General features: G+C 44.0%; 1 protein-coding gene across 1 annotated transcript in view; it reads left to right on the top strand.

Annotated features, from left to right (window-relative positions):
• The window catches only part of LOC125438895 (cadherin-9-like), a 226,358-nt gene extending 215,176 nt beyond the window's left edge, over positions 1-11,182 (top strand). Inside the window, exons 10-11 of the mRNA XM_048507565.1 lie at positions 485-816; positions 10,851-11,182. Of these exons, the coding sequence (XP_048363522.1) occupies positions 485-541 (57 nt within the window). The 3' untranslated portion in view covers positions 542-816; positions 10,851-11,182. The remainder of the gene's footprint in view (positions 1-484; positions 817-10,850) is intronic.
• The last annotated feature ends 1,431 nt before the right edge of the window (positions 11,183-12,613 follow it).

Raw genomic sequence — 12,613 nt, 5'->3', positions numbered from 1 at the left:
CCGGGAACCCATGGCCCAGAGATGCTTCTCTGACCACGTCTCAAGATGGAATTCAAAACCTTTTGTTTTCCCCTTCTCAGGAAAACTCTGTTCAGGCCATGAGGTAATTTAGGCCTTTGAAGTTTCATCCTGGCACCTCTGCATAGTTTCCTGTCCTCCCTTCGGGAGATCAAAAGGCAAAGATGCTTTTCACAGTCATATGTGACTTCCCTTTACTGTAGCAATAGCATCTTCCATGACACTATGATATAACAATTCTTCTCAAAATGCCCTCTGCTGGCACTAGTAGGATTCAATTTGTGTAATAACCAGAAAACCTTCAAAATCCTTTATTCTCCAGTATTTAGTACATTGCATTACACTTCCTAAACTCTTGATGTAAGAGGCTGGCCTTGCTCATTTGTCACCCTGTTAGAAGCCAAGTAGAACAATTGACTATAAAAGCATTCAGGGTTCATTTCAAGCTGTTTTTTTCTCCTTTAAGTCACCTAGTAGCAGAGTGAATGTGGTGGAATTCCACGAGTACCTGAAAAGAGAATAATGAGCTTCAAGACATATTAAATGAAAAGACCCAGCAGCTTCAAAAGGTGGCCTTTCTATCAAAACTTGGATATGTGCTACTGGTGCCAAGTTTGCTGCATAATTGAGTGATACTTAGCCTGTGGCTTCAAAGCTTCTCACAGCTCTTTCAAGTTCCTTGTGAAAGTCTTGTGAAGTCATCGGGTCTGATCATCGCAAGTCGACAGATCGTTACATAATAAGCAGGACATGGCTTGCAAGACACTTTGCTAACCTGCTAACCTATTCCAGCAAGAAGTAAGTACGTATATAGGTATGTATGAATGTGTGTATGAATGGTGGATTCTACATAGCGTGAATATATAGTCTTTAGGGTGTGTTTAAAAGATCTGTTTTGGCATCTTGTGTTGCCAGAGCATGGGAGAACACAAGTGTTGCCAGCTAAAATGGATATTTTTTTCCCACATTCCACACAGAGCTCTTGTCGGTTTCGCAGCTGTACTTGCCATTTTGTGTGCGACTGCAAATTATCCAGGAAGATCCCCCATGAAGATTTCATCTGCTTGCAGCTCATCCACACACGATTTCAGTTCAGTTCAGTTCACCTTTATTAGGCATACATATTAAGACAAATATGAAAACAATCACTTCTGTAAAATTAAAACCAAAATTTTTGCAACGCTTTGTAAAACTTCACGGAGAATCTCCTGCAGCCCGCAGAATGGTGAGCACAACAGGCAGAAATGGAAGTCAGAGGTTTGGGTGAGATGACATTGTCTTATTCTGATTTGGGCCCCTTCTGCACAAGCAAAATAATGCGTTTTCTAACCACTTTCACAACTGTTTGCAAGTGGATTTTGCTATTCCACACAGCTTCAAAGAGCATTGAAAGCAGTTTGAAAGTGCATTATTTTGCATGTGCGGAATGGGGCTTGGTAAACACATCCAAAATCTGTCTTTGTGTCAAACGTTAGTCCAAAATAAAGAAACTGTAGAAATTTAACTATAACCTTTATTGGGAATACTAATGATCCGGAACAGTGATTGAGGATTCTGGAGATCACAAGCAAAGGTTGGGTTTAAGTTCCCTTTCCCTGCTCACCCCTGGCTAAGGTGCCAATCCCGTTTCCACCAGATCAAGGTGAAACTTCAAAAGACAGAAGGCTTTTCACACAGATACGGAAATTGAGCTACACCAGGCCCTTGACCAACTGGCAGGAAAGAGAGAGAAGCGTCCCTCACTCTGAGTATCCCTCCCCCCATCCGAACTTGGAACATTCTGACACTTTGTCCCTTTGAAAAATACACTTTTGTGCTTGAATGTAAAGAACTATGTAATGCAGGGTAGAACAGATGTACATGTGTGCAAGAACTATATTCAGGAGGAGAGCGCCAGATGAACCCAAAGGCTGCTTCAGCAATGGCTACTATCACATACCTTACACATACCCAGACACCATCTAAGACTAAAATCATGAGCCGTGGTGAAGCTGTGAAGAGCACACCATTGGAACTGACATGTCTCAACCCGAGAGCCTCTTAGGTCGTGTTTGGGAACATGACCATGAAAGCATCATTTTTCCCCTCTCCTACCTTCAAAGAGAGCTTTCAATCCAATCCAATCCAATCCAAAAACCTTTATTAGGCATAAACCAGAAGTACCATACATTCCAAGTACAAAAAACAGGATCATTGTTATGAATCATGTAGAACATGGATTAAAAATGTAGCAACTGCTTCAGAAATTTCTACATGAGGGCTGTTCAATAGCTTAGACATTTTTAGTTTGTCTGAGAGAAACATAAATTCTAGAGGTAGTAAAGCTCCCAGATTGGTTCTAATATCATTATACCTCGAACAGTAAAGCAGGATATGAGGGATTGAGTCCATAGCGTTGGGACAGTACCGACAGCAACGCTCACTTTGTGGGATGTTAAGGAATCGACCTTGAAGATAGACAGAGGGGAATGAGTTGCACCTTGCTCTTGTCATGACCCATCTGCACTTATAATTAACAAGCTGTTCTAAATATACAGCAGGGCTAGATTTCGGGGGGGGGGGGGTGATCCCAAAGTATAGAGGGGAAAGCTTTGTGCAGCACTCAGGAGAGATTGGTATTCCTGGTCGTACAGTCTGATCTTTAGTTGATGGTAAATTTCCGTGGCGGTAAGCATATGAAGAGACTCCCATGAGAAACCCAGAGAGATTTCTTTTTCAATATGGAGCCACCACTTTGAAAGCTGAAGCTCCCTCATTTCTAGCAAAGATAAACTTTTTGGATCTGTGCAGAAGCAGAGACGCAGCCCGAACTTAAATGTTACAGCCCATGCCCTAGTTTTCAGTACATTTCGGTTTTAACTGGCATAAAGACACTATCATTGCCACAGGAGTATCTGGAGGAAATGGAGCCTGGAGACAACTCACTCTTCAGGCACCCTCCCCCTGCATGGGCCGCACCAGTGCACATCCGATACAGGAGGGAGGGCTGGCCTGGCGACAACAACCCCCCCACCTCCATCAGAGGCCCCACGGGGCCTTCGATCAAGGTGGGGAGAGCAAGCCCGACTGCAGCCTGCGCCCAGCTCGGATCCTGGCAAGATCCAAAACAGGACGCAGGCTGCAGCCGTCCCCTCCCTACCTCCATCTGAGGCCCTGTGGGGCCTCTATCTATCTATCTATCTATCTATCTATCTATCTATCTATCTATCTACCTATCTATCTATCTATCTATCTATCTATCTATCTATCTATCTATCTATCTATCTATCTATCTATCTATCTATCTATCTATCTATCTATCTATCTATCTATCTATCTATCTATCTATCTATCTATCTATCTATCTATCTATCTATCTATCTATCTATCTATCATCCATCCATCCATCCATCCATCCATCCATCCATCCATCCTTTGATGAAGGTGGGGAGAGCAAGCCTGATCCTGGCAGGCTGCAGCCATCCCCTCCCCACCTCCATCAGAGGCACTGCAGGGCCTCCAATAAAGGTGGGGAGAGCAAGCTCGACTACAGCCTTTACTGGGATCGGAGCCTGCCAGGTTCTGAGCCGGGTGCAGGCTACAGCTGCCCCTCCTCTCTCCCCCGGCCCAGCACAGGGATGTTCCGTTGTGGGGCCAAGAGAGGTGGAAGTCTGATGAGGCTCCCTCATCAGACTTAAACCTCCCTCAGCCCTGCCCATGTCATCAAAGAGGATGGGCTGGGGCAGCCGAGTCTGATGAGGCTCTGTGCAGTGATGGGATCCAAAAATTTTAGTAACAGGTTCCCATGGTGGTGGGATTCAAACTGTGGCGTAGCGCCAATAGGGCTGGGCGTGGCACGATGGGGGCATGGCCGGGCATTCCGGGGGTGGGGTATTCCTGGGCGGGGCTGTGGCAAGGACGCAGCTGCTGCACCGGTCCTTGGGCGGGAAACGAATGCACGCAGGCGCAGGCTGCCACCACACCGGTGTACCTCCTCCTAGATTGCTTCAAGTTCTGTGCGCTACTGCTGAGAGGAGGGTTGTAACTAAGGCAAAAATCACGTGGCAAAATCCCCAATTAGTAACCCCCTCTCGGCACACACAAATAATTAGTAACCTACTCTCGGGAACCTGTGAGAACCTGCTGGATCCCACCTCTGGCTCTGTGCCTTGTCAGACTTCCACCTCCCTCAGTCTGACTCTCTGGTCATGTGGGGGGCCAATTTTGCATCTTCACGTGACCAGAATCGTTGCACCCTGGGGCAGGTAGTATCCCATGTTCCTAGGCAAATACTGCCCATGCTTCTAATACACAGTACTTCTATCCACAGTGCTCTATTTCGAGGCACAAAGAAACAAAAGGGTCATTTCCTTGCCTGACCAGAGATGGCACCATAGCTGACCAGGGGAACATCAGCTAGGCCTGCAGAAGGTTTCACAATTGATACTAGGGATCTGTGGGTTTTTTTAAAAAAGGGATTAAGTAGCATGTGATGCAAAATACCTCTATCTGAAAGCCCAGACAGCCACTGCCAGTCTGCATAGACCATATTGATGTTGATGGACCAAATGGTGTGATTAGGAGCATACTGCTCAGGGGGACATATGGGGCAAATGTCCCTAATCTGCAGCCATTTAGTCACACGGGGGGGGGAGGGGGAATCACCCACATACCCCTTCTTCTTCCCCCAGGTCCATACACTGACTTCAAGACCTGGTACAAAAAAGTTGTTTGGTCATGGTGGGGGAGGGCAGCTGCCCATACGAGGCAGAAAACTCAGAATTTGCCCTGTGCTACATTTTCCCTAGATACACCTCTGGATCCAATTCAGTATAAGCCATCTTCATGTGTTTCTAGAAAAAAAAGGCCAGCCGAGTTGTGCGGGACCTTGCCAATCTGCCACTGCTTTTCATTTGTCTAACCTTTCCTTGTGGTTTGGAGGAGACCTGGCAGGGAAGGTATGAAGTAGCCCTTCAAGCCCAGCCAACTTTCTCTGCACAGAGGCAGTAAGCAAAATGCAGTCCAGCTTTCAATTTCACGGCAGGTAGCTCATGATCTACTTCCATTTCATGAGCAATTTCTCACCTACACATCAGCTATGTCTTCTCACAATGACAATCCGCTAAGCAATATAGACAGAAAAAAAAATCACCCTCCAAGAAAAAAAAATATGGGAGAGTGGCTCGTTTCTGGACGTGAGTCTGGTAAAGCAATCCCTCACAACAGCTTGATATATTCTCTCCTAAGAGCTAACTGGTGATCAAAAATGGACGAAATCTTGAGTTTCTTTTTTAAAAGAGGGAGGGGTAAAGGACAGGGGAAAGGAAGCAGTAACGAAACTGGGTTTCATAGTCACTTTTCCTTCCCCATTATTTTTTTAATTAAAAAAATGTGTACATTTCATAAACCTAACTAGATTGGATGGGTGATATTTTGTAAGTATTTCACACAAACACACACACACACACACACACGAAATCTCATGTGCTTTTTTTAATCTACGGTATTTTAATGTCTATTATTAAACAGAATGTATATTCTATTTGTTGTAAGCCACCATGAGCCAGACTGTGGTTGGGGACGGGTGTTATACAAATGTAATGTAAATCTTAACTGATTTTTAATTAATTATATTATATTATTATAATTTTATTTTGTATTGATTATTATTCGACGCAGGAAAAAAAAGACGAGTTTTGGATGTATACCCCACTCATCACTCCCGTAAGTAGTCTCAAAACAAGGAGTTTCCAATCAGTTTACAAACTTCTTTCCTTCCTCTGCTCAGAACAGAGGGGAAGTAAGTGGAATTGAGAGAGTCCTGCGAGAACTTTGACTTGCCCAAGGTCACCCGGCAGGCTTCATATGCAGAAGTGGGGAAACAAACCCAGTTCGCCAGGTTAGAGTCCACTACTTTTAAAAAACGACACCATGCTGGCATCTGGTTTTTTAATATATTTAATGTATTTTAAGCTCAATATTTTACTTAGTTGTACATTTTGGGTTTTCTATTGCAATGTGCGTCAATTCTCTATGATGGTTGTGGCCTTAGTTTGCCAATAATATTTTGCTTAGTAAAGAAGGATATTTTCCCACTATAATGCCAAATTTGCAGCCCCGCTGTGTTTCTTATGCATTGGTTTTCAAAAGGAACACTTATGCTAATACAGGGAAATGCTTGAGTCAACTCAGCATGTGGCATTTACGTGTTCTGCTGCATTTCCAAAAGTAAATAAATAAAGAAATAAAAACATAATGTTTTGTAGGACCTAATTTCTGTATTATGCAAGGGACGCCATGAGAAAATACAAAACAATTTGATTATCTCAGGACGTTATTAAACATGACATTCAATGAATATTCCCTTAACAGCGTACATTTAATGTGCCACTCCTCAGGATATAATCAAAGTAAAACAAATCAGTTTTTGTGTCAGATATGGAAATTTTAAAATCTCAATAGCACGCACACGTTTTGCATTACTTATAGGCGCAACATATATAAATATTAGCGGTCTCCCCGCGGACTTTTCCTCCCTCTACTCTTTCTGAATGCATTTGTATAATGGAAGTGTGGTGCATATCTGATGTATGACTTCTATTGTGCTGGGGCGTTTAGAGAATAATATAAACAACATAACAACATAATAGATCTTCAAGAGAAAGAGTTGAATGTCTCTGCCCTATACAACTGCATTGATTTTTTTCAAGTTTTTTTGCTCTACCATTGGTATAATGCTCATTAATCAACCACATTATCTGAAGTAATAACTCCCTACCTCATATTAACGCTGTTCACGCATGATAAATATGGCCAATTTAAAGTTTGTTGGCAAATAAGGCCACATTAAAGTTTGTTTATTAAAGCAGCAGCATTTACATGCCACACTATACATCTTGTTATTGCCTTAAAGGTTAAGAGCTCATGTATCTAACCTAGAGGAACCGGGTTTGATTCCCAGCTCTGCTGCCTGAGCTGTGGAGGCTTATCTGGGGAATTCAGATTAGCCTGTACACTCCCACACATGCCAGCTGTGTGACCTTGGGCTAGTCACAGCTTCTCAGAGCTCTCTCAGCCCCACCTACCTCACAGGGTGCTTGTTGTGAGGGGAGAAGGGCAAGGAGATTGTAAGCCCCTTTGAGTCTCCTGCAGGAGAGAAAGGGGGGATATAAATCCAAACTCCTGCTGCTGCTGCTCCTCCTCCTTTTCTTCTTCTTCTTCTTCTTCTTCTTCTTCTTCTTCTTCTTCTTCTTCTTCTTCTTCTTCTTCTTCTTCTTCTTCTTCTTCTTCTTCTTCTTCTTCTTCTTCTTCTTCTTCTTCTTCTTCTTCTTCTTCTTCTTCTTCTTCTTCTTCTTCTTCTTCTTCTTCTTCTTCTTCTTCTTCTTCTTCTTCTTCTTCTTCTTCTTCTTCTTCTTCTTGAGCCAGTGTGGAGTATTGGTGAAGAGTGGCAGACCCTAATCTGGAGGACCACGTTAAATTCTCCACTCTTCCACATGAAGCCTGCTGGGTAACCTGGGGCCAGTAAAAGCTCTCTCAGAACTCTCTCTGTCCACACAAAGGTAGGCATTGGGACCACCTCCCCCAATTTGTTCCTCAAAGAGCGTTATGCTCAGCAAACATGGTGGTCCCTGGCCTGAATGCTGTCCAGCTGGCTTCAATAGGATCAGAGGCTTTTTCAGCTTTGGCCCAGGCCTGGTGGAATGCTCTGTCAAGTGAGATCCAAGCCCTGCAAGACTTAGGGCAGTTCCTCAGGGCCTGCAAGACATAGGCCCCTTCCACACATGCAGAATAATGTACTTTCAATCCACTTTCACCATTGTTTGCTAGAGGATTTTGCTATTTCACACAGTAAAACCCAGCTGTAAAGTGGATTGAAAGTGGAGTGAAAGTGCATTATTCTGCATGAGTAGAAGGGGCCAGAGTTGTCCCACCATGCCTACAGTTGAGGCAGCAATGGTATTTCTCCATTGAGCTGTCCTCCATTTCCGTTTTTCTTCCCTGTGTGAATGTGGATTTTATGGGGATAGAATGTAGCTATGGGGACATTGCGCCCCCCCCCCTTCTACCTCACGCTCAGACAATGAGGTCTTGATGGAAACAAACTGGTTGGTTATTGTAGGTCTGAGTCGCTCTTTGCCATCTGAAATTTAGTTTGGCTGAGGAACTGATTTTATATGTGATTTGTACGCCACCCTGAGCCCAGCTTTGGCCAGGAAGGGTAGTTAGTTAGTTAGTTAGTTAGTTAGTTAGTTAGTTAGTTAGTTAGTTAGTTAGTTAGTTAGTTAGTTAGTTAGTTAGTTAGTTAGTTAGTTAGTTAGAAAGAAAGAAAGAAAGAAAGAAAGAAAGAAAGAAAGAAAGAAAGAAAGAAAGAAAGAAAGAAAGAAAGAAAGAAAGAAAGAAAGAAAGAAAGAAAGAAAGAAAGTATAATTAGCCTCATTAATGCAAAGGAGGAATGTTTAGGAGCAACTTCCCCTGCAAGCTGAGTGGTGGTGCAGTCACCTTATTGGTGTCCTGCAGATTGGGCAGCCACCCAGCAGGGGGAGCTCTTGCAAGCAGCTCAGTTCCACTCACTGACAAGGAGCTTCCGTGCAGTCATGGGGAATGGTTAAAGGGACTATTGCTTAGGAGTAGAAAATTGGCATCTGTAGTGAGATAACATTGTGGCCCTATCCAGCCCTTCATTGTTCTGGATCTATGAATGACTTCAAGTTCAGAAATCACATATCATGATCAACTCTTGAAGCATCTCTGTTTGGGGACTGCCACTTCTAAGTCAGCAGTAGAATGTCCTGGAGGATTAAAATGAGTTTTGAATGCTTTGATTCTTACGTCAGGTTTATGCCTATTTATTCTTTTGTGTTAAGGACTGCTCTGTTTATCTGATGTAGGGAGTGGAGGGACAATGTTGACACTTGATGGCATGAGCTGTGCTGGAAGATGAACAAGTGAATGAACTATCAGATGGTACGGCTGGTGTTGTTAGGTCTGCTGATTAAGTTGTCAGAGGGAATATGGGGACAATTCCTCACCCATAGCAATACCTTTCCTAATGCAGACATAAATTCTGGGACCAGGGCCTTCAACAAACTGTGATTCCAACTCTGTCCCCATATTCACTCTGATAACACAGTAATCAAACCTAACAGCACCTGCCATACCATTTCAGCTCCATTCACTTGTTCATCTTCCAGTACTACATATATGCCATCAATGGCAACAGTGCCCTTCCACTCTCTATATCGGACAAACAGGTCAGTTCCTAAGCAAAAGAGTAAATGGACATAAATCTGACATCAAAAACCTCAATACAAAAAAAACAGTGAGATAACATTTAATCTTCCAGGTCCATTGCTGATTTAACAGTCCTCCAGAACTTCTTATAAAAGACAGGTATCTTCTCCAATCTAACTGATACACACTGTCTAATATTTAGGCATGGTAGGATACCTATTGCTGTATTATTTGGCTTTTAACTTGCTAAACAGATCTATTTATATGGCAATTCTATATTAGATAGTATTTTTACATTGCTGTGTAGGGGTATTTACCGTCATTTGCTCTGGCTATTTCTTTTTTTAAAAAAATCTGAAGTGATCTGAATCCCTTGAAGTCAACCATCAAGTTATGTTGACTATTTTCTTGCTATTGAACTATATTTGAGACTGCAGAATGTGTCTGTGCAAATCTTGATCTATCTATGCCTATTAAAGGTTAGTAAAGATAAAGAACAGTCCTCAAAAAGAAATACCTGAAGGGCAGATTACAATGTGATATTGCTTAACCTAAGTTCTATACAGTTTCAGAACAATGACCCTCCACCCCTCAGCTAAATAGGGACAGAATTTTTTTTCTCAATGCACATGGTAATTTTCTAAGACATTTCTCACTGGAAAACACAATAACACTGGGAAAAGTTGAAGGCAGCAGGAAAAGAGGGAGAGATAAGATGAGATTGATCGATTGTATAAAGGAAGCCACGACCCTCGATTTTGCATGAACTGAACAAGGCGGTTAAAGATAGGACACTGATTTATAGGGTCACCATAAGTCAAAATCAACTTGACAGCACTTTCACACACAATTCCAGTTTTCACTATACCTCTGCATCCTGACTCCTTTTTTCACAGTGCCCCTTCTACCTTCAGTCAGGGATATAAGGACACATGGATCTCCGTTTCCACACATATCTGACGAAAGGAACTCTGACCCTTGGAAGTTCATACCCAGAAATTTTGCAGTCTCTAAGGTGCTACTAGGCTCGAATCTAGCTGTCGACCCTGGCCCAACACATCTTCCCTTTAAACGAAGAAGAAGAAGAGTTTGGATTTATATCCCCCCTTTCTCTCCTGCAGGAGACTCAAAGGAGCTTACAATCTCCTTGCCCTTCCCCCCTCACAAGAAACAGGTGGGGTGGGTGGGGCTGAGAGAGCTCAGGTGGGGTGGGTGGGGCTGAGAGAGCTCAGAAGAGCTGTGACTAGCCCAAGGTCACCCAGCTGGCGTGTGTGGGGTGTACAGGCTAATTTGAATTCCCCAGATCAGCCTCCACAGCTCAGGCGGCAGAGCTGGGAATCAAACCCGGTTTCTCCAGATTAGATACATGAGCTCTTAACCTCCTACGCCACTGCTGCTCCATGATGAAGGCTGTGATGAAAAAAAAGTAAACAATTGATCCCAACCAGCAACATAGTTAAGGTTTTGTGGTTTTGTGCAACACAGAGAGTTCTCCATGACCTACCATTTTCCATCCCACAGAAAAATAATAACAGTCTGCACATTTGTGTTCTGTCCCTGATACTCTTATTTTTGTTTGTTTTTGGTAATCTATTGAGACAAACTTGTTTTTCTTTAATTAGGAAACAAGAAACATGTTGATTGTTACTTTCGGCACACAAATTGTGAATGCCACAAAGGGCACCACAGATGGCGAGTAAAGTGCCATGCAAATTTACTAAATGACCAGTAAGGCACGAGCTTCATCAAAGAACGATTCGCTTCCAGTGTGATTGAAATTTCAAAGATGTTGCGGTCTCAGGCACTGGCCGTCATTTCAGAATATTAAAATGGAATCTCATCTCACTGTCAAAATGCCTGGAGATTGCCTGTGATAAGCCTCGTCAGCCTCTTCATGCAGCAGAGGCGTCACGAAAGCATTAAAATATTTATCCGAATTGCCGAGCAAAATAAACAAAGGAAAGTATCAGATTCGTATTCTCGATTCTGGTTTGCTTGTGTCGCTGTCTCGAGAAGATATCAAAGACTCGAAAGCAAAAAAATATATATATAAATAAAGTACTTATTGAATTTCATAGTGAAATAAATGAGAAAAATATGGGATGTTCATTTTCTTTCCTTCAATCTATCTATCTATATAAAAATCTAACCGTGTGTTTGTCCCTGATGGTCTCCCTCAGAAGCTGCTGGACGGATCGCCCCCAAATTTTCACAGGACATCCCTCCCTGTTGCTGGCAGGTACTCGGGCCTTCAAACCGCCAAAAGTCCATACCTGAGCCAGGTAAAATGTCTTTTTCCTGGCGCACCAGGCCATGAAGCTGCCTCTGTTTAACTGTCACCCTTTGAATGTTCGTGCAGCCTGTCTGTCTATGGCCTGAGGGCTTAGAATGTTCGTGCAGATGGGCAGAGATGAGCAGTGAAAACAGTAAATAGGTAATACTGTTAGGTAATACGAGTGGAAGTGAAACACATACACACTTTGCCGTGTGAGACGTCAGGTGGGGTTCCCCCCCTCACACACAGGTAACTTTCACTCTCTGTGCCTCACCCACTGCTACCACACAACACACATCCAGCTCATCCTCACACACCTCACTCTGCCCTCCCTCACATCCAACCACCACTTACCCACTTCCTCACCCATATTCGCCACAGCTCTCTTTTACTAAAAGAAGTTGGAGTTTGCCTTTTTCTTCTAATAAAATCCGCGGGGTGGGGGCGAACTAACACTACCTTCTCCGCTTCTTTTGCACATGGCCGTTTAAGAACCCAGGGAGCTGGCCTCGATCTGAGCACCTCATCACCCTGCCTCTGCTGCCTGACTGGGATAGCCTCCTTGCCCCAGTTCTGCCTTACCCAAGCCAGGACTGTGCCTGTCAACCAGCCAACATTGCAGCTGTGGTGAGCAAGGAGGCAATGTGGGTTGCTTGCAAAGGCATTGCTTGGGACCAAGCATGCACAAGGTTTGCAACAATTGGCTCCAGGCCTAAAAGGCGGGAGGAGCCAAGGCATAAGAGAGCGCCACACCCTGAGCTCGGCCTTCTTGGCAGCCGAGACTCAGCAGCGGCGTGGCCCACCCACCCTCCCTATATTGTTTATGTTTTCGAATTTGTGTTGTGTTAGACTTTGTCGCAGCCCGGCAGTTGGCGATGGGATCACAATGTCTGGGGAGAAGCAGAGCCATCTGGCTGGTCTTCTCCCATGCTTGTGCCCTGCGGAAGGGCTGGGGTGTGTGGCAGGCTGGTAGGCAAGCCAGTAGGCTTAGCCGGTGCCCGACACCCCATGGAGTGGGGTTGGGTCGGGCCGGTAGGCGGCTGGTAGGCTTAGCCAGTGCCCGACACCCCAGTAAGCTTGGGGAGGATGGTGGGTTGGTAGGCGGCCGCT

The sequence above is a fragment of the Sphaerodactylus townsendi genome, linkage group LG09 (assembly GCF_021028975.2).
Source record: "Sphaerodactylus townsendi isolate TG3544 linkage group LG09, MPM_Stown_v2.3, whole genome shotgun sequence".
NCBI classification, from domain to species: Eukaryota; Metazoa; Chordata; class Lepidosauria; order Squamata; family Sphaerodactylidae; genus Sphaerodactylus; species Sphaerodactylus townsendi.
This window is presented reverse-complemented; position numbering and strand designations above follow the sequence as displayed.